General features: G+C 40.8%; 1 protein-coding gene across 1 annotated transcript in view; it reads left to right on the forward strand.

Annotated features, from left to right (window-relative positions):
* The window catches only part of cacna1bb (calcium channel, voltage-dependent, N type, alpha 1B subunit, b), a 120212-nt gene that overhangs the window by 81266 nt on the left and 14918 nt on the right, over nucleotides 1–24028 (forward strand). Inside the window, exons 26-38 of the mRNA XM_063011264.1 lie at nucleotides 3915–4011; nucleotides 4926–5086; nucleotides 5918–6055; nucleotides 6820–7021; nucleotides 7328–7492; nucleotides 8972–9082; nucleotides 12002–12085; nucleotides 14700–14819; nucleotides 15712–15777; nucleotides 17224–17315; nucleotides 17541–17688; nucleotides 18432–18559; nucleotides 20068–20164. Coding sequence (XP_062867334.1) covers nucleotides 3915–4011; nucleotides 4926–5086; nucleotides 5918–6055; nucleotides 6820–7021; nucleotides 7328–7492; nucleotides 8972–9082; nucleotides 12002–12085; nucleotides 14700–14819; nucleotides 15712–15777; nucleotides 17224–17315; nucleotides 17541–17688; nucleotides 18432–18559; nucleotides 20068–20164 — 1609 coding nt within the window. The remainder of the gene's footprint in view (nucleotides 1–3914; nucleotides 4012–4925; nucleotides 5087–5917; nucleotides 6056–6819; nucleotides 7022–7327; nucleotides 7493–8971; nucleotides 9083–12001; nucleotides 12086–14699; nucleotides 14820–15711; nucleotides 15778–17223; nucleotides 17316–17540; nucleotides 17689–18431; nucleotides 18560–20067; nucleotides 20165–24028) is intronic.

Genomic DNA, 24028 nt, shown 5'->3' on the forward strand with positions numbered 1-24028 from the left:
GTACTGTAAGTTGCTTTGGATAAAAGGCGTCTGCTAACTGCCAAAAATGTAAATGTATATACACCGATTAGGCATAACATTATGACCACTTTACTAATATTGTGTTGGTCCTGACCCGTTGAGGCATGGACTCCACTAGACCCCTGAAGGTGTGCAGCCCCCCATACAGATCCCATACAGCCCCATATACGCAACAAACTGTGATGCACTGTGTATTCTGACATCTTTCTATCAGAACCAGCATTAACTTCTTCAGCAATTTGAGCTACAGTAGCTCGTCTGTTGGATCCTTCGCTCCCCACGTGCATCAATGAGCCTTGGCCGCCCATGACCGGTTTACCACTGTTCCTTCCTTGGACCCTGGACCACCATTGCAGACCGGGAACACCCCACAAGAGCTGCAGTTTTGAAGATGCTCTGATCCAGTCGTCTAGCCATCACAATTTGGCCCTTGTCAAACTCGCTCAAATCCTCACGTTCGGCCATTGTTCCTGCTTCTAACATCAACTTTGAGGATAAAATGTTCACTTGCTGCCTAATATATCCCATCCACCAACAGGTGCCGTGATAAAGAAATAACCAGCGTTGTTCACTTCACCTGTCAGTGGTCATAATGTTGTGACTGGTCGGTGTATATTGCACATGTATAAGTAGCAGTATTATTGCACATCAGTGCATAAAGGCACAAATGCTTGTTTGTTACAATCACAATGGCAAATCCATTATAATGTCCATAGTTGTGCTCATATAGTGCATTAATGAAAGCAAAGAGTTGGACTTCTAGTGTATGTGTGTGTCTAGACGTGTATATATCTGAGAAACCTTTAAATGAATGATGAATTATTGATTCAGTGTCATTTGGGGAATTAATTATGTGTTCTGATTACATTATTCTTTGTAATTCTACTGCAGTAGTTAGAACTGTTCCTATTGCTTGTGTTGTTCTCATTCCTTCTTTTCTGCATTAGTATACCTCATTATCTTCCTCTGCTTTTCTCTGTTTCTTCTCTGCCTCCAATTTTCTCTTTCCTTGTACGTGTCGCTTTCAGGAGCTTCATGGGGTACGCTCTTGCTTCTGCCTGCTTTCTCTTTATAGCTTTCTCTATGTGTGTGCGAGTGCATGCATGAATTATTCTAACACAATCCATCTAACCGTAGGCTAGATTAGTTCCGTTGTGTCATTTCTGTAAACTTCAACTCTTTTTATTTTCAGATAATATGCCATCTTTATATTTTTGGTTATTTGTGCTTGAGCTGTCAGATTTTAATATTAGGCAGTGTTTAAATGCAATTAGAAACGATTGCGCAATACTAGTGTTGCGGTGCATTCTGTTATCCCTAATGAGATTACAATCTGGGGTAATCTTTGTAAATAATTGGCAAAAAGTGAGAACATGCTACACCCGCAGACTTTTCAAAATCCTTTTATGCTGTAACACAGCCAAACTTGAGTGTATTATTCAGAAATAGGCTTACCACTGGATTCCACAGCATACAATATACATATAAAGGATTATCCAGTAATTGCAACTACGATCGAAAAACTAAATTATGGTTCTTGTTGTTTGTTTACTTCTTGATTTAGTGTTGAACGTCTTTTGGTATAAATTGTGTCTCTATCCACTGTGTCTGCTTCTAAAGCTTATTCTCTGTCTGTACAGCTGCTTATGTCTGTGTATTTCTGTGTTTATCTACTTTTGTGTGTGTGCATGTTCTTATCATTTGCTTTCCTTCATCAGATCTCAACAAAGTGTGACCAGGTGGGGACAGTCTTATTATATAAAGCTACCCTTCACCCCATGACCTTTCCACCCACCACTCCCTCAGCCCTTCTTCTCATCCCACTTAGACAAGGATGAAGCCCTTTTCCCTTCCAAAATGTTCCTATAACCACCCAGGAGTTCAGATGTACAGTTGTATGCAGAAGTTGGGCCACCCTTGGTTTAATATTATAGACATGATGCCAAAACTTGCAACTTGCACCTGTCCTGTTTACTGTTTTCTTTTTTAAGTTTATGATTTGTCCAAAGGTGCCCACGCTTTTGCATACAACCATCTATTGTGAGTGGTACTATAATAATACTACTGCCATTGCCTCTGAAGAAACCACATCAGCTTTTTAAGGACACCAAAGTCCGTCTGATTGTATTTTTATATTATACATTATACATTTGGAAAATAAATGTATAATTGATTACTACTGTTCAATATTTGGAAGCAATGGGAGGATAGTGTTGATCGCTGACACTAGACCATGATTGGATTGTTCAGGACTGATCAGTGTGGAGTTAAATCAGAGCCAAACGTGATCAAGCCAATCATAGAGCTGTTTTACCATTTTCATCAACAGATAACATAAAAAATGAATGTGTTTTATTTATAAACATTGCACGCAGAAGCATGAGGGTGAGGTATGGTGAAATAAAGGGTATATACACTGATGATTTAACATATTTTTACAGATCATAGAATCAGCATCACAATTTAAGTATAAATGTGATGGTGGTATTTATTTGGTGTAGTCATATCTGTAATAGGTGACACCCATAGGTTTCAAACCTGAAATGTCCTAGCGGAAAATGAATGTTTATATATATTTTGGCCACATAGTGCTTCATTGCATCATGGTACCTATCATTGCCAGTACCGAACTGCTAGCTTTCAGGTACATTTTCTCCTCACATCTCTCCTCCATATTTATTCTGCCAATAAACATTCAGATGTACACATCTGGATATAATATGTCATCAATCTTCCAGACCTCTCCCTGTAATTATGGTCATTTTCTGGATAGGGTGAAAAAAAATGCTTTGAATAAATGTGTATCCACTTTAGGTGTATAGTAATAAACACACTATATGAACATTCATGTGTGTTGCTATTACAAATACACTATATGGACAAAAGTATTAAGAAACCCCTTCTAATTTTTAAATTAATGTGTTTCAGCCACAAAGGAAAGTAGGCCGCTCAGGTGGCGCAGCGGTAAAAACGCACGCTGGAACCAGAGCTGGGATCTTGAATACATCGTATCGAATCTCAGCTCTGCCTGCCGGCTAGGCTGAGCAGCCACATGAACAACGATTGGCCTTTTGTTCAGATATGGGTGGGACTAAGCCGGGTGGGGTCTCTCTCCCATGACTGGTGCAATTACGACCTCTGCTGGCTGATTGATGGCGCCTTCACAGAGATGAGAAAAGAGTGCTCTCAGGGTGTGTCTCACCGTACACAGTGCTGAGCTGCACTGCACTCGTCAAAGTGTAGGTGATAAGATGCATACGGCATGCTGCCCACATGTCGGAGGGGGCGTGGGTTAGCTTTGTTCTCCTCAATCAGAGCAGGGATCAGCATTGGTGGAGCAGGAACATTGATTGAGGCTTTCTGAACCAACATCCGTGCCTAGCCATACAAATGCTATTTTGACTGAATGGGCACAAATTCTCACAGACATACTTTAAAGGTTTGTGAGAAGCCTTTTTACTTTATTCCACCCCAGATGCCACTCTGTCCAGATAATGACCCTTTTAATACAAATTATATTTGATTATTAATGTTTGGCTAAAGTGGCCTAGCCAGCTGATATCATCCTGTTGGTCATGGTATATCTTTTCATTTTCTAGACATTAATACTTGATTTATTTATTGACTTATTTTTCTTTCAAAATAGTTTTTACTCGTAGTAGCGTTTTTGAGAGCATGCATTACAGTAATCAAAGACCCTCTGGCTAATGTAATTTAGAATGACATAGACCGATGAGGGAGAATGAATGGCTTTCACTGCAGATATGGACAGGCTTGTGCAAGCATGTGTGTGGTAGAAAGGATTTATGTATGTGAGCGTTGGGGGGGGGTGTAAAACCCCTTATTATAAATCTTTGTCATGTGTGCACTAACTCATCGATTTTGTCGCACAGGGGGACCAAAGGCAAAGACATCAACACCATCAAGTCTCTCAGGGTTTTGCGAGTGCTCAGACCTCTGAAGACCATTAAACGCCTACCTAAACTAAAGGTACTCCACAATGCATTAACTACTGCACTGCATTAAACACGACTGACTAGAACCTTCTTTTGGGTTGACTAGCAGTTGCGGAGAGCTAATCGGATCGCTTGAAGTGGAGGATTAATGTGCTCTGAAGCACACGCACTCCCTCATTATGTGTTATCATTCAGAGACATGTCGTCTCATGAGAGACTGCAATGAATTAGAAATTGTTAAAGGTAATAAAGAGTAATTCGCTTATCAGTAATGTACTGATATAGTCGACGTCAGCTTTGATCTTTTTGCATTATTAGTAATTGACAAATCTAATAAAGGCAGTTGTTCAGACAGAATGGTTTGTCAGATAAGAGACAAGCAGAGACATGAGACAAGTCCACACATCACAGATTATAAAAGGTGTAATAAAAATAATGTAGTGAATGATGGAGAACGTTTAATATACTCCTTCTTTACAATCTTCTATGTCTTGTGTGTCAGCTAATTTAATTAATTAACAATATCATTGATAATTTTTAGGACAACAGTTGTTACTGTATCAATCAGAATCCAAATCCATGCTGTTGCTGTTCAAAGAAGACGTGTACTGGTAGGGTTGCCAGATTTGAGCAAAACCCACACCTGACCAGGGCGTAGTTTGACGCTTCATTTACATAAACATCCAGTGAAAGTAAAATGTTTACATCTAACGTTTATATACATGTTTATAAGGAAAATATGAGATTATATTAAAATTAAAATGTATGTTGTTGCCGTTCAATGAAGACCCGTTCAAAAACAAACATTAGACACCAAACAAATCAAGATTGTTCGACTATTTTTGTGTAAATGAGTCAAAAATGAGTCAATTAGATTTTCCGCTAAGCTTATCTAGTATTTCTATTATGAGTTTTTACAATTGCTGTTTTGTTGTTGTTTTTCCTCAGGCGGTTTTTGACTGTGTGGTGAACTCTCTGAAGAATGTACTCAACATTCTCATCGTCTACATCCTCTTTATGTTCATCTTTGCCGTCATTGCTGTGCAGCTATTCAAGGGCAAGTTCTTCTACTGCACCGACGAGTCCAAAGCTGTGGAGAAAGACTGCAGGTGCTGAATTATTCTTCTCTCTGTCTTACACATACACACACAGCATACAGAAATACCCACAAACCCCAATGAACCATACATTATGCCTTACGACCAACCGAGTGCATTAATAATTGGGCAGACCATGCCACGATAAAAAGAAAGACTTTAAAGCTGAACTGCTTGTTAATAATTCTGCCACAACATCTGAACAGGCCTCTCCAAAAATTCTTTTGGTCTATTATTTAGTTTTTGTTTTTGCCTGCAACTCTAGCATGGATACCACTCTCGTAGAGTCTCGGCCTACTAGTAAAATTTTAAACACTGGACGTATCTGAGACTAACAAGGACTGGAGTTCTTTAGATGTTCACCTGTGTTGTTTTATCACTTTCTGTCTAAATGTTTTATCAAGGCACTTTTGAAGGCCTTTTGGTAGGCCAACCACTGCTGGGAAAATTCTTCATTTGGAAATAATGGTGCCAAATGGCTCCTAACCAGGATAAATGTTGGTAAATTGGTTTATAAGGTCTGGGCCAATTGGCGTTGATTAACTTTCCTCTTTTAAAACTGTATTTTGTGTTTAATCAGCTTGTTTGCATTCTATTTAATTTGAAGTGTGCAAAAATATTCAAAAAAAGATTTAATTAAGAGGATGGCATACATTAATTAAAACAATATATGGTATTAGTGTTTATATGCACTAAATATTGTTGTACAAGTAAATAAAACAGAATCATAATTATTCATACAAAGTGTTACCAATCTGTTACATTTAAGAAGAACTTCAAGTGTATATCTATATAGTTGAATGTTACCCATGTCACAACTCGTGTCTCCATGTTTCTTTGTAGAGGCCTGTTCCTGGATTACGATGGTGATGAGGTAGCTGCTAAGCCGCGGGAGTGGAAGAAGTACGAGTTTCATTACGATAACGTGTTGTGGGCCTTTCTTACCCTCTTCACCGTCTCTACCGGAGAAGGCTGGCCCATGTGAGTACAACAGCATAGCACAGAATCCTACAGACCTGCTTCCTATTAGATACCATCATGTTAAATGTATTTCATAGACCTCAGGGGATGCTTAATGCTTACATTTGGTTTGGGACTGTTATACACTATATTGACCAAAAGTTCATGTCCTTTATCTACGTTCATTGCTTATCATTGTATAAGACTCAATTATATCAAATAAATATTTATTATTAATTGTTTGGTTTGGCTTTTTTCTTTTCTATTAAAGCATGGTTTGCCAAGTTTGGTAAGGAAGAAATCCACCAAGCCTTGACCTCAATCATGAGCCAGGTCATCCAATTCAGCATGACCTCACGAATGCTCTTTTTGTTTTAAAAAATACCTCTCCATTTTAATGCCCATGGTTTTGGAAGGGTACGTCCAACAAGATCATGGTTAGAAGTCCAAGCAGCATATTTGAGTAGAAATAGCCATTTGCTTTTAAAAGGTAGTGTTAAAATTGACATTTTTAAGTTTGAGTACATCATTATTATTTAAAAAAAAATACATTTCCTGACAGCAGCACAGTGGTGCAACAGGCAGAGTGGGTGCTGCCAAGCAATAGGGACCTAGGGACCTGGGTTTAATCCTTACTCCTAGTCATGATCTAGTAAATGTAAACTGAAACATTCAGTTATACTGTAAGATCATTCAGTCACTCATAACAGAGCTGTAACATTGGTAGGTTTATTGATGTCTTGACGTTTCTTTATTTAATGTCTACTGTCGGTCTGTATTTATAGGGTGTTGAAACACTCTGTGGATGCCACCTATGAGGACAAAGGCCCAAGCCCAGGCTACCGCATGGAGACCTCCATCTTCTACGTGGTCTACTTTGTCGTCTTCCCATTTTTCTTTGTCAACATTTTCGTGGCCTTGATCATCATCACATTTCAGGAGCAAGGGGACAAGGCTATGTCCGAGTGCAGCCTGGAGAAAAACGAGGTACGTGGAAAAGTCCTGCAGACTATTTAGCATGATAGATTAGACACACGTGTGTTTCTACATACATCTTCACAAACATCGACACTGTAAAAGCATTTTTATTGCTTATGCTTTTGATTGCTCCTTTTTATTAGAAGTACAATGACAACAGAAATTCAAATCTATGTGCCATAATTGTTTGCACATTTAGAAATTATTATGAGTAAAATGTGAGTGATAATGTCCTGAAGCGGCAGTTTAATGGAACGATTTATTTTGGTGACTTTGTAATGAGAAAATTAAGGCCTTTTCTCTTTTTATCCACAGCGGGCTTGCATCGACTTTGCCATTAATGCCAAACCCCTGACTCGCTACATGCCCCAGGATAAGCAGTCCTACCAGTACAAGATGTGGAAGTTTGTGGTCTCGACGCCCTTTGAATATTCCATCCTGACAATGATCGCAGTAAATACTGTGGTTCTGATGATGAAGGTAAGTTAGAACATAACAGAACATTGTAAAGTACGTTTATCAGATGTTTTGTCTCTCAAAAGAGTAATAAAAGTGTTAATACACTTTTACAAGTGTTTGCAAAATTTTAACTTTAATTGTACCAATGTAACTGTACACTTCTCTTTAATTACCATTGTAAAGAACATCCCGTTATTTACAGCTAAACCCTTTGTCTATGTGCTTACTCAATCTCTTTTTTTCCAGCCCTGGCCCTGGCCTGGCACCCGGCTCGTTCATTAATTATTAAAAGTGCAGTTTAAAACAAAGTGGAATGGCCTTTGTCTACTCCACAGTGTATTAAGCAAATAAGGGAATAAATGGATGAAATCCAAGTATTGATCTGAGTCAGCTGAGTCAACGATTAATAGTGGAGACGGTCCAGCGTGTACTCTAGAGAGATTTTATTTCTGATTTTTTTCCTTGTTTTCTCTCTTTTTCAATTTATGTAATGTTGTAAATAGCGGGCATAAGTTATATATTTATTAACTTGGGTGCTTGGGTGGCGCAGCAGTGTATTGTACTTGCCAGACCAGGCTGATACCACTCTATAAACTACAGACACAACTGGCTGTGTCTGAGGTAGGAGAGACCGGATGGGTAGACGTAGACGAATCATTGCCATACTGCTGCTGCATCAACATGAGTGTTAAAAAACACTCAGTAACATGTGTATGACCCCTTGTAAGAATATGATAAGAAAAGCATGATGGCTTGACGTGTTAGAGAGGATGTGTGCTAGTCTGTGGTCATTCTTGTCATGTATGAGGCAGAAGTTGGAGAGGACAGTGGACCATTCCCTGCACCACAATGCCACTATATGGTAATCTCGTAGTAATGTGTGTTGTACAAATTTAAGTGTATCAGGTACAGTAATGTTGTTGGGATTTTTAAACACCTTAGTGTCAATGCTGGGAGAAGAATAGAGCTTAAATAAAAATATAAAGCCAACAATGTCATGTGATCAGAAAGAATCGTAGAAGATTAGCACACACATTGTGCATAAAACAAAACAACTATACTGACAGGGTATGTGTTCCTGATTTATATACCAGTATGTTTAAACAGTATTGAACAATCCTGACAACATTGCTGCACCAGTACAACACAGACTACTATATTGTTACTACAGTATGTTAGTGTCATTGCAGTGCAGAGAATGGTCCACCACTCAAATTTTGGTCAGTAAGGGTCCTATGGGGTCCCTTTATATTATTGAGATACAGGTACAGGACTAGTAATCAGAAGGTTGCCGGTTTAAGTCCCACCACTGCCAAGTTGCCACTGTTGAACCCCTGAGAAGGGCCCTTTACTCTTAATTGCTCGAGTTGTATTCAGTCATACTTTTAAGTCACTTTGGATAAAAGCAACTTACAAATAAATGTAAATGGCTTTGGTCAGTCATTGTATACAATCAAAGCTTACATGAAAGATGTAGCTTCACTGATTCTCTGCTTTCAGTTCAGTACTGCTTCCAAGCCATATGAGGACATGCTGAAGTGGCTGAACATCATATTCACTGCCCTCTTCACCTTGGAATGTATCCTGAAGATCATCGCCTTTGGCTTGCTGGTGAGAGCACACACAGCATAATGTCACAGAATGCTAACTAAGGACAGCTCAACCTATGCAAGGGCTACATAAAACCAGCTAAAATAATGTCTAGATTAAAATGACTGGATCCTGGAAGTGGGTCTGATGACGTATGCTATAAGATTTGTCATTAAGCATATAGGAGAGCAGTTCCCCGGTCCACATTTAACAAAGGAAGTTGGTTAATATTTACTCTTTTGTTCCAGTTTTGAGGATTTTAATTTAAAATTTAATTTTAAAAATCTGATTCAGCCAGTCAGTTAAGTAATTTAACAATCTAGTCAGGACTTACTGACACTGAAAACTTTCTCAAGGTAATAAGAGGCAGAGAACACAGTAGTCTTTAGGTAAACCCCCCAAAAAAGAACCTTCTCAAACGGTTGCCACAAAGTTAAAGGCATTTTATGTAATTACAAGGGCGTCGACATAGTTTATCCATAATTCATATGTAATAAAAATAGATTGGTTTTTTTTTATTGCTTAGGGGTCCTGGTTTTGTGCTCCTTACACCCAAAGTTTGCATAACTGAGCATTGGCCTTTGATATACATACAGAGGAACCAAGATTTAACAGGTTTGGAGTTAACAGACAAAATCTGAGAAACCGAATGTCCAGTCCGATTGTTTATCAAGACCAGTAGTTCATTAACTGTCCACTAGCTGGCGCACATCTCTGTGTTTACATGAGTGAGAGGCTTTGTTTTATCAGGAGGCTCACTTTGTTCTCGCCTTGTTCTCTGTAGTAGGTTTTTGTATGTCTGCCCTGCCATCATTTTTTTGCTTTGCAAAGCTCATGATTGAAGCTCATGCCTCGAGTACTTCATTGGAGCTTGCTATAACAGCTTAGTTTCACAATAAAGAGAGATGCAGAGGGCTAGTAAACATATTAAGTAAGTCCTAACATTTAAAAAAAGCTGTTAGAGATTCTGGCAGTAAGCAAATTAAAACATCTGGTGTTTACAGTAACATGTCAAAGTTTTGTGGCTTTCCCAGACCATAGAGATTAGAACGATGTGATGAGAAGTGCACTGAGATAAAGAGAAGGTTTTAGTAAAAGCGCGAGCACCGTGCTCTAAACAGAAGCTCTGTAAGTGGCACATAAATCTGTACTCTTAGTGCCAGCAGCAGCAGGACCCATCTCAGGCTCCATTTCATTCAGGAGCTTCATTTATTAAAATGGCTTGTGGCCCGTGTGACGCTCGTACCTCCACCTGTTTCGAGCCGGTGGCAGACGGTGCGGCCTCGCTGCTGTTGTTCCAAGCCTGCGGCTGGACGAATCACTGTGGCGTTCGGGAGGGGCGAGGAGACGTGACTTCAGGGGGCCTGACGCAGAAGATCCATTCCGCAGGCTTGCAATGCGTGACATTTGGCTGCGGTTCGATCTCCTCTTAAAAGCAGATGCAAATTACCTATATCATTTAACTACACAGGAACCTTTGGCAGAATGCTATACCGTCATACGCCATATGGCCAAAAATACAAGCTTATTGGACCTCATATTTCAAATAGTGCAGGGATAATATTACTAGGAATTAAACATTTACTAAAATTAAAATATGTTAATAAGAATCCACTGTTTAAAAATAACAGCAAATGATCAAGCCTTGTGTAAAAGAGCATATTTACCCCAAAATCTTACCCTAATTACTCAACTTTTTCACACTATTTTATTGGTTATAATTGCCAAGTCTGTTTTGTGCTGTCTGTTCCCTGATTGGTTGTTAAAGTAACTATATTAAAATGTGTATCAGGCACCCAGGTGGCGCACCCATTCCAATCACAAACTATGGCCATTATTAATATTCAGTTGACCCCCCTTGCAGCTATAACAGTCTCCCAAAGGCTCCCAAAGGCTTTTAAAGATTTCCAAGATGTATCTGTTGGAATTTGTGCACAAATGACCGGCGCACAAATTGCCACAGGTGCACATACACTGATCAGCCATAACATTAAAACCACCTCCTTGTTTCTACACTCACTGTCCATTTTATCAGCTCCACTTACCATATAGAAGCACTTTGTAGTTCTACAATTACTGACTGAATGTCCATCTGTTTCTCTACATACTTTCTTAGCCCCCTTTCATGCTGTTCTTCAATGGTCAGGACCCCCACAGGACCACTACAGAGCAGGTATTATTTAGGTGATGGATCATTCTCGGCACTGCAGTGACACTGACATGGTGGTGGTGTGTTAGTGTGTGTTGTGCTGGTATGAGTGGATCAGGCACAGCAGCGCTGCTGGAGTTTTTAAATACTGTGTCCACTCACTGTCCACTCTATTAGACACTCCTACCTAGTTGGTCCACCTTGTAGATGTAAAGTCAGAGACGATCGCACATCTATTGCTGCTGTTTGAGTTGGTCATCTTCTAGACCTTCATCAGTGGTCACAGAATGCTGCCCACAGGGCGCTGTTGGCTGGATATATTTTTGGTTGGTGGACTATTCTCAGTCCAGCAGTTACAGTGAGGTGTTTAAAACTCCAGCAGCGCTGCTGTGTCTCATCCACTCATATAATCCTCTCATACCAGCACAACACACACTAACACACCACCACCATGTCAGTGTCACTGCAGTGCTGAGAATGATCCACCACCTAAATAATACCTGCTCTGTGGTGGTCCTGTGGGGGTCCTGACCATTGAAGAACAGGGTGAAATGGGGCTAACAAAACATGCAGAGAAACAGATGGACTACAGTCAGTAATTGTAGAACTACAAAGTGCTTCTATATGGTAAGTGGAGCTGATAAAATGGACAGTGAGTGTAGAAACAAGGAGGTGGTTTTAATGTTATGGCTGATCAGTGTAGTATAGGTGACGTTTCTATGTCTCCACCCCTTTTACGCCCCTCTTCCCTCTTCTTTTGCCCTCATGTTTTCATTCTCTAACACATTCAGAACTACCTGAAGGAGGCGTGGAACATATTCGACTTTGTGACCGTCCTAGGCAGCATCACTGATATCCTGGTCACTGAGATCAAGGTAAGAATTTGAGGTGGTTGTTCTGTATGTAAACTGTATTTAGGATAATGACACTGTTGTTACGTTTGGGCTTTCAGTGTTCTGTCTCTGTGTATTTGTGTGTCTGCAACTTCCGCTTTCTGGATGTTTGATTAAAAGGAAAATAAAGGAAATACAGGACGTAAAAAAGTCCATATACCCCGCAACCACATACACAGTTTAGATTACACCTTAGTGGAATTCAAGGGTTTTACCCATTGTTAAATCTACACATACTGAAGAGTACGTTTATCCAATGTAGCTGTGTAGTAAACACATCTCCTCAATGAGCTCTGACAATCAGAGGAGACTCTCGACCCTCCTAATAATTTCACTGTCACTCTGTTTCTATGCTAAATCTTTGTTGGCACCTGTCCTCTTCTCTCCTGAATTGACTCTCCAGACGGTAAGTGGCTTTATTTGTCCTGCACTGCTTCTGTCCATCTGTCCTGCCTGTTTCTCTGTCCATTTCATTTCAACACACAATGTCAGTTTCTAGTATTTGGTTAGTGGAAAGCGATGGGCAAGTGATGATATGACCCAAAATAATTCACTGCCTAATCTGAACTGTTGGTATGAAAGTATGTGAAGACCTGAAGTTGACCATGAGCTTGTTGAGCTTGACATTCATTTTTAAACCCATAGGCATTAACATGGAGTTACAAGATTTGGGTGGGAATTTGTGCCTATTTAGTTGAAAGAGTCAGGCACTGTTGCTGAACAAGGCCTGGCTCACAGTAGAGATTCTAATTCATCAGTGTTCACTGAGGTTGACGTCAGGGCTTTGTACCAGTCACTAAAGTTCCTGTATGATTAAGTTTATAGTATACACTGACGAGGCATAACTATATGACCACTGACAGGTGAAGTGAATAACACTGATTATCTCTTCATCACGGCACCTGTTAGTGAGGGGGGGGGGGGTATATTAGGCAGCAAGTAAACATTTTATCCTCAGAGTTAATGTTAGAAGCAGGAGTTTAACAAGGGCCAAATAGTGATGGTTGGAAGACTGGGCCAGAGCATCTTCAAAACTGCAGCTCTTGTGGGGTGTTCCCGGTCTGCAGTGGTCAGTATCTATCAAAAGTCAGTGGTAAACTGGCGACAGGGTCATGGGTGGCCAAGGCTCATTGATGCACGTGGGGAGTGATCCAACAGACAAGCCACTGTAGCTCAAAGTGCTGAAGAAGATACCACAGCACACCTTCAGGGGTCTAGTGAAGTCCATGCTTTGAAAGAGGGGACCAACACAATATTAGGAAGGTGGGCATAATGTTATGCCTGATCTGTGTATATTTGATTTTATATACCTGTTAGCAGTGGGAGTGGCTAAAACACCTAAAGCCAGTAATCAGAAGAGGTGAATAGTGCATGTGTAGGTAACACTTTGCTGAAACCAAGACAGATGTAAGAATGCCATTAACCTGTCATAACAGACGTCATATGGTGTTATGAAGGGCATGTATTACAACAGGGTCCTATTGTCCTGTTTAAAAATATTGGCGTCCCTAAAAAATATGAACAAAACAAGCTGTCTTCATACAATTATTTTATATACCTGTTATACACCAGAAATCAATCATCAGGAATGGTGTCTACATACTTTTGCCTATTTGATCATGATTTTTAATTGTTAACTGATCTAATTGAGAATTGTTTAATAGTCAGAATCGAGCTGATTGCCCATCACTATACTGGTACAGAGATCAATGTACTATTGATCTTCAATTCCTATTGCACAATTTTGAGGATTAACTCATTTAAAATAAATACAACTTTTATTTTTTCTTACCCTTATTATATAGAACAACTAACACGTATTACTACATGTGCATGATTTCAGGCTTAGCATATTTTGAATTATTGATACCACTAATCTGCATGACAATGACCAGCAGAAATCACTTTCTAACAAAAATAAAATAGAAATCTGCTTGTCCAAGCCAAAAACCTCAAGGTAACACCTACACTTAAATCTACACCATATGCAAAGTAAAAAAAAATATTTGGACACCTGACCATGAGCTTGTTGGACATCCCATTTCCAAAAAAATAGAAATTAAAGTCTGGTCTGTGGGAATTTGTGCCCTTTAAGTCAAAATAGCTGTAGATGTTGGTCAAGAAAGCCACAATTGATGTTGCAGTTCATTCCAAAGCTGTTCAGTGGGGCTGAGGTTAGAGCTCTGCGCAGGTCAATGGAGTTTCATTACAAGTTTGCTGTGTTCACAAGGGCACAGTCATGCTGAGGACAGGAAAGGGTGTTCCCTAAATTGTTGCAGCAAAGTTGGAAGCAAAAATTAAAAGGGGTGTCCCAATACTTTTGTCCAGTTCTTCCACTGTTCTGGTATGAATCTAATACTAAGATAAATGATCTACTATGATCTACTATGATCTCAAAGACCACTAACTGACGTCAGATATCACATAGGTGGCAGACGTATCATCCTTATTCTCAACAGGACTGAAATTACCACTATATGGTCCCGGCCACAGTTTAAGAACCACTGACCTTAAGACCTTAAGATTCCCACTCTAACTGATCATTCAAGGGAATTTAAATCCATGTCACCTTCACATAGTTTGTCTTTTTTCCCAGCAGGACAAGCTCATCAATCTAAGCTTCCTGAGACTGTTTCGAGCTGCTCGTCTCATCAAGCTTTTGAGGCAAGGCTACACCATCCGCATCCTGCTCTGGACCTTCGTTCAGTCTTTTAAGGTGCGGAACCTAAACCGCAATCTGCAATGTTTATCCTGAATATTTCATAATGAAGGTTGCGATGGGCCAGATTCCACCTGGGATCCTTGGGAGTATGGCGGGAATACTCAGGACTATAAAAACCTCCATTCTTTTGGAATAGTTTGTCAAAAGAGCATCAGAGTATGAGGTCATGCACTGATGCTGGATAAAATTGCCTGGATTGTTCCAATTTATTCCAAAGGTGTTTGTTGCGATTGGAATGTGGTTTCTGTTCAGGCCACTGGAGATCCCTCCTAACAAACCATGTCTTTGTGGACCCAAATGGAATCAATTTATGTTTTTTAATTGCTATGGCTTTTTCTTTTTGAGTTTGTAATGGTCAAGCTCTTTCTAGTTGTGATTCGCATTCTGAGTTTCCTCCCTTCTTTCTCTAGATTTTGGGTTCTAACCTGCTGGTGGACTAAGTAGCTGGTTTAGTTACACCCAATTGCCTTGCCTTGCCTTGCCTTGTTCTAGAGCCTATAGAGTCTATTTATTTTTCTAGTTTTTGTGTGTTTTCTATAGTTTTACAGTTTTCTGGTTGATTTTTATGCAGTTGGGTACACCTTACTTGCTGGTGGACTGAGTAGCTGGTTTAGTTACACCTTTTGCTTTTTTCTTCCTTTTAAAGCCTGTAGAGTCTTTTTTTTTTTTCTAGTTTTTATGTGCTTTCTCTAATTTCTCCATTTTCTGGTTGAGTTTTCTGCACTTAGCTATGCCTTACTTTGGATAGATTTTTTGTTTCAGTTACTTTGCTGTATTATGTTGAGGTTTAGGATAAGATTCAGGGTCTAAACCCTGTCTATGTGTATAAGCCTAAGATTTTGTTCATAGCCGATGCTAATAGGATGAATCTGCTTTTGTCTTGTAGGCACTGCCGTATGTGTGTCTACTTATTGCCATGCTCTTCTTCATCTATGCCATCATTGGAATGCAGGTGAGTCCTGATACAAATTGGCTTTTATCCAAAGTGACTTACAGTACTGTGACAGTATATCATCCAAGCAGTTGAGGGTTAAGGGCCTTGCTCAAGGGCCCAAAAGTGGCAACCTGGCAGTGGTGGGGCTTGAACCAGCGATCTTCTGATTACCAGTCCAGTACCTTAACCTCTAGGCTACAACTGCCCCAAGACTTACAATTATGATTGATACAGTTGGAGCAAGTGGCTTGCACAGAGGCCCAACATTGGCAACTTGGCAGTGGTGGGGCTTGAACCAGCAACCTTCTGATTATAGTCCAGTACCCTAACCGTTGATCTACCACTGCCCTAGAATAGAAATATATTTAGAAATATAACTGTAGACCCACTAACAAGACCTCACATACCCTCTTTTCATGAACCACTGGAACACAATGAACACCATGCAAAGAGCGTCTATAAACCTGTCCCATCTGACTACCTTCCTGTTCCAAAAACACACAGTTTTGAAATGATAAATGTAAAGTTTAACTGAGGAGAAAATGCCACTGAGAGTTGACTAGAGTGCATATTTAGCTTCTTGGCGGTACATTCAGTATGGAAACGAGGCAGGCTTGGTGCAGCAATAAATAAATCTAACCTTTAAGTCTGATTGCTTAGTTAGCAGCGCACAGGCAATCATCTGTATTGTGTTTAAAGCGAGCGCGGCCGCTTTTCAGTCGATGAGGAAGCCATTGTAAATCAATGCTAATTGCATCATATGCATCCAGGGGAGCAGGGGAATCGGGGAGCTGGATAAACACTCGCGTGCTGGGCTGCAGGATTAAATATCTCGTTTAAAAGCTGAGCTTTACTTACTCGTGTTTCATGTGAAACCTAATCTGGCTGTCCAACTGAACACATTTCTCAATGTTAAACTTGATGGATTGATCTGGTGTAGGTGAACAACTGACCATGAGCTTGTTGGACATTCCATTCCAAAACGTGGGCATCACTATGAAGATAGGCCAGCCCCATATTAACTTTGCTGATATCAACATCCACATCTCTGTAAAGGCTTTTTTTGTTTGTAGGAATTTGTGACAACCGACCGAATCATGTTTTTGTTAGGGGCGTCAATTGTTTTTTGTGCATTTAACTGCCTTGGTTAACCTTCCTGTTTATTGGATTCATTCTAGAATCCTTGCAGGTACGAGGCTACACCTTGTACCTCTGTGAGAGGTGTGACCCATCCAGTTTTAGCTTGTTGTAACAGTGACACTTCCTTTACCATTCCAATTAATCCATTACCTTACCAACCAAGCAAAAGATCAGATTTGGTCACTTTGAATTTGCAGTGTGGACACCCAGTTTCAAAAGTGGTTTAAGAAAATGTAGAACGTAGCCTTGCCTAAAGACAGTAAGAAATATTGACATGTCCTTAAGGTTTCATCATATCTGTGTCCCATCTTGTCTTTTAATCAGGTGTTTGGAAACATTAAGTTAATTGATGATTCAGCCATTAACGAACACAACAACTTCCGCACCTTCCTTCAGGCGCTCATGCTACTCTTCAGGTAACATTTTATGCATAATTTATGCTTTTTTCTGGTACTTTACTGGGTTCCACTGATGATTTGCAGTGTATACATGTTAACCTTACTTCAGCTAGACATTTACATTGTACATTCACCATCTACCGTACAAAATATTGTGAAAAGATTGAGGGAATCTGGAAACTATGGCATGTATTGGCTTGTATGTATTTATATTGTTTGTGTCTGTACGTCTTCAATCAACAGGAGTGCTACTGGTGAGGCCTGGCATGATATCATGCTTTCCTGTTTGGGTGACAGGCCCTGTGACCCGTTTTCAGGCTCCAGTGAAAAGTGTGGCAGTGACTTTGCATACTTCTATTTCGTCTCCTTCATCTTCCTTTGCTCTTTCTTGGTTCGTACCGTCACACTAATTCAAGCGAACATTACCGCATGCTTGATGTAAATTTAAGGGTGTCAGTTTAGCACGTGTGTTGTTTTTGAGAGTGTTCGCACTAATGACATCACAACTGGGATTTAATCGCAGGCAGTATAGCGGAAGGCGATGACACACAGCCTGATGTGTTGATTGATTAAAAGCACTATATGCACAAAAGTATTTGGACACCTGATAATAAGCTTAGATATTCCAAAACCATTAGCATTATTGTGGAGTATTCTCTCTTGGCAGCTATGGCGCTGTTTAGTCCTCTAGTAAGGCTTTCCTTACTAGAAATATTTTTTCCCAAAGAGTGTCTGTGGGAATTTGTGCTCATCAGTCAAATGAGCACTTGTAAGCTCAGGTGCTGATGTTTTAAAATAATATCTGACTTACAATCTGCTTTCTAATTCAATCCATCTATTATTTATGACTTATTATTTTAACTTAAGATTAGAGGCCAGTTACTGTTGCTTAGAAACCAGTGGTCAGCAAAGTGATACAGGTATAGTGAAAAGAACTAGAACGTTATTTTACTACTGTAATTAGATTATATTTGGATCCACAGTAAGTATTTTTACTTAAATCTAAATAGTATTAAAAAATAGTCAGTCGCTTAGGAATATCATTGCCATCTTTATTTTTTTATTTTTTTATTTAGACACACGTCATGGCTGATTCATGTATTTCAGTCCCATCTCTCTATTTTCCTTTTTTAGATGTTGAATCTGTTTGTTGCTGTCATCATGGACAATTTTGAGTACCTGACACGCGATTCCTCCATCCTCGGACCTCACCACCTGGATGAGTTCATCCGTGTCTGGGCGGATTACGACCCCGCTGCCTGGTACGTCTGACTCCTCATAGACGTTTCTGACAAACAGTCAGGTGGTTCTTACTTAATACTCTGGAACTAATGTGAAGATGTGTTCTCTGAGCTGACGTTCTGCATGACTGACAAATAAATCCACCCGGTTCAGAGATCCGTCGGGTAGAAGAGTCTCCTTTAAAGCTTGCTAAGCTTCAACCACCAAAGCTTTGTATAAGAAAACAGATTGTCTACAGTATATTTTAACAAGCAAATACAGTGCCTTGAAAAAATATTCAGCTATTTAAACTACAAACCGTATTTCAGGAAATATTGGGATATTTTGGGTTAGTTAGGTGTTTGTTAAATGTTTTACTGACCACCATCGTGTTCAGTATCATGTCAGATAAACTCCACTCTTCAATGGTTTGGGAATTGAGGATTGTAATTGCTGCAGTTCTGCAAGTGAAATTTTTGCCCATTCTTGCTTGATACAAGACTCCAGCTGCTCAACAGTCCTTGGTCACCAAGCATTTCAATACAGGAGACAGATCTAGACTGCAGGCAGGCCAGTCAAGCACACTACACTGTTGTAGCACATGCAGAATAGCCTAGTGTTGTCTTGCTCAAATAATCATGGACTTCCAGAAAAAAGAAACGACGTCCTCTAGTCATCTCCCTATTTTGCAGCTCCAACAACCTTTAGTTTTCTAGAAAGGCTATTCACATTATTTTGGAATGGATATTCTTTTAGTCTGAACAGTATCTGTGAGGTTACCCATTGATGTTGAACTAGAAAGCCAAGGCCAAAGGTGCTGGATACTTTTTACAAGGCACTGTATCTATAAAAATAAATAAATGTCTTGTAGTTTAACCCGTGTCTCTTTTTTCCAGTGAAAGAGTGCGCTATCAGGACATGTATAATTTGTTGCGTGTCATTTCGCCTCCACTCGGCTTAGGAAAGAACTGCCCTAACAGGGTGGCTTACAAGGTTTGAAAAGCTACACACTCTCCCTGCAAAGGGCAGTGCTGTTGCGCTAATTAACAACCATTAATTGCCTGGTTATGCTAGTGAGTGATTACACCCATCCCCGTTCCTCCCTATTAATCTTACCACAGGTAACCATAGAAACTGCAGGAAAAAAGCCACATTGCATACCAAGTCACTCTGGGTTTTTAACACTCATGCGCTGAAAATCTGCTGAAAAATATTCGACCATTTAGAAGAAAAAATAAGCACCATGTGACTTTTGTTCCTGTGGATCTGATTGGTTAGTTGACCTCATCCAAGCATGCAGACAAACAGGGACAGGGTTGTAGCCCTGTTCAATATCCGAAACCCCGGTCCTTTCATTTCAGGGACTCTGAATGCATCTTTGCTTCTCCATGGGTAAAGATGGCACCTCAGGCTCAAAACTAATACCAAATCAACCCTAATAATGACTTCCATGTTTGATCCCTCTGATTGTGGTTGTGTTTTGTTTTCTCCACTGGTTTCCTGCAACCTTTCCTAATTGCGTGATGTTTGACATTTGAACCCGGTGAAGTGGGCGCATATGCTACCTCGATATGTACGAAATGCTGCGCCACATGTCCCCTCCGCTAGGTTTGGGGAAGAAATGTCCATCGCGAGTTGCGTACAAGGTAGACCCAACGTTATTTTTTTTCGTCCTTATGTCTATCACTGTTACTGAACTGTGCTTGGCTTTTCGTGTCTGTGCTTTCTTGTAGTAGGTAGCATTGCCATCAAGCTTTCTGTGCTGTAGGTGTCTCACTTCTTCTTCTGCTCTTGTGTTTTGTCCACTTTCTTGTTATAATATCTTGTTCTTATAATCATAAACTGTCATAGACAATAGAAAATATACACTGATCAGCCATAACATTAAAACCACCTCCTTGTTTCTACACTCACTGTCCATTTTATCAGCTCCACTTACCATATATAGAAGCACTTTGTAGTTCTACAATTACACCTCACTGTCACTGCTGGACTGAGAATAGTCCACCAACCAAAAATATCCAGCCAACAGCGCCCTGTGGGCAGCGCTCTGTGACCACATCTACAAGGTGAACCAACTAGGTAGGAGTGTCTAATAGAGTGGACAGTGAGTGGACATGGTATTTTAAAACTCCAGCAGCGCTGCTGTGCCTGATCCACTCATACCAGCACAACACACACTAACACACCACCACCATGTCAGTGTCAGTGCAGTGCTGAGAATGATCCAATCACCTAAATAATACCTGCTCTGTAGTGGTCCTGTGGGGGTCCTGATCATTGAAGAACAGCATGAAAGGGGGCTAACAAAGCATGCAGAGAAACAGATGGACTACAATCAGTAATTGTAGAACTACTAAGTGATTCTATGTGGTAAGTGGAGCTGATAAAATGGACAGTGTGTCTAGAAACAAGGAGGTGGTTTTTAATGTTATGGCTAACTAATAAGACTGTAAAGCATGACTGCTAAGCCATGTGTGTTGAGATGTGATTGGGTTTAGATCCTGTTCATGTCCTCACATTAAAGAAGTGAAACTGATTGGAAGAAAGAAAGGAAAAATGCTTTGGACGTTTAGACGTGTGTTTAGTGAAGCGAAACAGGACCCCTGCGTCCATACATATACCATACATGTTAGGCTCTGTGGCATCAGGGGAATGTACCATCTCTCCCTGATGCCACAGGCCTTACAGAGCAGAAACGAGCTGTGCCTTTTATTACCTGGCCAGCTCGTTAGGGCGAAGTGGCTACACCTGTGCCTTCCCTTATTTAAGGGATAGGTGCAGAGCTGTAGCCGTCGCACCTTCTGCTCTTGTTGGCTGTTTCTTTTTTCTTTCTTTGAGTTTGTTTGACACTGCGGTGTCCTTTTATGTTTATTGTTTTTTTTTATCTTTAGGTTGTGCCGCCGCAATGTGCCGCCGCCGCCGTGCCGCTGCCGCCGGGCCACCACGCCGCCGCCGCCGCCAAGCTGCCGCCATAGTGCCGCAGCTGTCGTGCCGCCGCCGCCGCCTGGTTGCCGCTCTCAGGTCGCCGTCGGGCCGCTGCCGCCGAGCCGTCGAGCCGCCGTGCCGCCGCCACCTAGAGACCCCACGGCTGCGCCCAGAGGAACGTGACCCCCTCCCAGCTACCGCTGGTGACAGCGTCACGTTCCGCCCTCTGGAGCGCAGGAGCAAATGGCCACTTCCCAGCCACCCTGGCTGGTGACAGCGCCTTTGCCATTAACTTTTGAAACCCGCAAATCGATCACACCCGGTAGCTGGCATGGCTCTAGCCAGCATTAGTTGCTGGAAAGCGCCATGCCACGCAGCTATTGTCGGTGTTACCCCCCCTTCTTCGGCCAACAGCGCGAGGTGGTCCATCTCGCGAACCCACTCTTTGCTTCAATAGCGCCGGGAGCGAGTCTGCCACTAGCGCCGCTGTGGCAGGCTGTTAAAGCTCCCGGTCGGGAGGCAAGAGTCCTGGGTTCGCGCCTCGCGCTTCCCTTTTTCTTTTGTATGCTTTTTTTGTTCCTTTTCAGCCCCCGACGTCCGGCTGCCTTCGGGATTCCCCGAAGTGTTTTTTGTTATTGTTATTCCTTTTATTTTATGTATATTATGTTTATGATTTTGTAAATAAAAACCCTTTTTAGTTAAACCTCCGCATCCCTGGGTCCTTCCTCCCCACATCATAACAATACATATATCTCCTGTTGTTTTTTATTGTGTTTGTTGTTGTGGAAACGTTCCTCGCTGGCAGGCTCGCTTTAATAAAGCCGACGTGGTGCTGCCTCCAGGCTTTAATCACACCACAGTACTGGACGTTCAGTTTGTTTGTACTCTTCCCCTTTACTCTCTTCTGTCCTTCAGAAAATGCAAGACATTCAGTCATTATTGTTGAAACCATCCCATGTGGTTGGTCATCTAACTATCTAACTAAGTGCATGATTTGGAACTAACCAGCCGTCTGTGTGTGTGTGTGTGTGTGTGTGTGTGTGTGTGTATGGGTGTGTATTGAACATGGACAGTAATCTGTGGCTTGTGTGTGCAGCCGTGTTTCTGTAGAGAGAACCGAATTTGTGGTGGGCGTACACTATATTGTCGAAGGTATGTGGACACCTGATGTGAGCTTGTTGGACATCCCAAATTAAAACAGTGGGCATTCATTTGATTCTATATTATTAAACAAATAATTAAATAAAAACAGCAGTGGGAGCTCAGTGTTTACAGCTCTGAGCTAAAGGTTGAGGGTTGGAATTCTGACTCCCCAAATTGCCACTGTAGGGTCATTGAGGAAGGTCCAGTTGTCAAACAAGGTAAGATATGTTTAAAGAAATGTACTGTATTGTACTGTATTGACAATATAGTAATTCCTATTCATTCTTATTAATGTGGCTATTCCAGATGCTTCAATGCCCATTAGGTGCCCATTTATGCAATTTAGACTGTTGGACCTTAAGTAGGTTCAGGTTACTGTATTTGTACCTAGAGGTAAATTTGGTTTACAGTAGTAAGTCCTCCCAAAGTCTTAGCGGATGTTTTTCATCCAAGTACTGTGACAGTATACAGTCTAAGCAATTGAGGGTTAAGAGCCTTGCTCAAGGGCCCAACAGTGACAACCTGACAGTGGTGGGGCTTGAACCAGTGACCTTTTGATTACTAGTCCAGTACCTTACTCACTACTGCCCTCAAAGGTCTTCCCAAAGGTCACAGGGCTCTGTGCAAACCTCTCAAGTTCCAAACGTGATGGACGTGATATTTGATTTTCCACTGTACATCGTTTTCTCATTTGCTAAAAACATCTGAGCTCAATACTAAGGAGAGGTGTCCATATACTTTTGGTCATTTAGTATAAGTTGACATATCATGAACTGGTTAGCTTGCTGACAAAACTGCTCTCAGCCACCCAAATACATATTTTATTATTAAGTGCTGCACCCATTTAGCAGCAGATCCACTGTCCATTGTACACCTCCTGCACACCTTACATCTTCATCATATATGAATGTTGCTTCTCTCTCACTCTCCTACTGTATTTTATTACATTATTATTTCTCTTCATTTCTCTCATTATTCCTAGAAAGTCAGGATGTGTGTTGAAACGAGAGGTCTGAATTTGACACTAAAACATGATCATTGCATTTGCTATTCAATTATTTGAGCATTTACAGGGAACTGAATATAGAACTTCAACTTTTTGGGCGGTCCTGGCAGTCAAAGCGGATGATCATGGACTTCCGAGGCCTGCCCACATTGTCGGGTCTGTCAGGTCGTGATGACTGTAAACGTTTTTCATTGTGAGCAGTAATGACAGAACTGTCTGTGTGGGCAGGGCTGAAATGATCAGACCATCATTAAGTAAAAAAAACTATTCCTTTGGGCTGAAGTTGTCTCTCAGCTTTATGAGGAAACCACCTACAGTATTCTGACAATCTGAACAGGCTGAAATGACTGAACAGAGGAAATAAAATTCATCCAAATAGGGCTGAGTATCAAAGATTTAAGACCTCTCATCCAGAACACGCAAACTGACTGAC

This window comes from Trichomycterus rosablanca, chromosome 16, assembly GCF_030014385.1.
Source record: "Trichomycterus rosablanca isolate fTriRos1 chromosome 16, fTriRos1.hap1, whole genome shotgun sequence".
Lineage (NCBI taxonomy): Eukaryota > Metazoa > Chordata > Actinopteri > Siluriformes > Trichomycteridae > Trichomycterus > Trichomycterus rosablanca.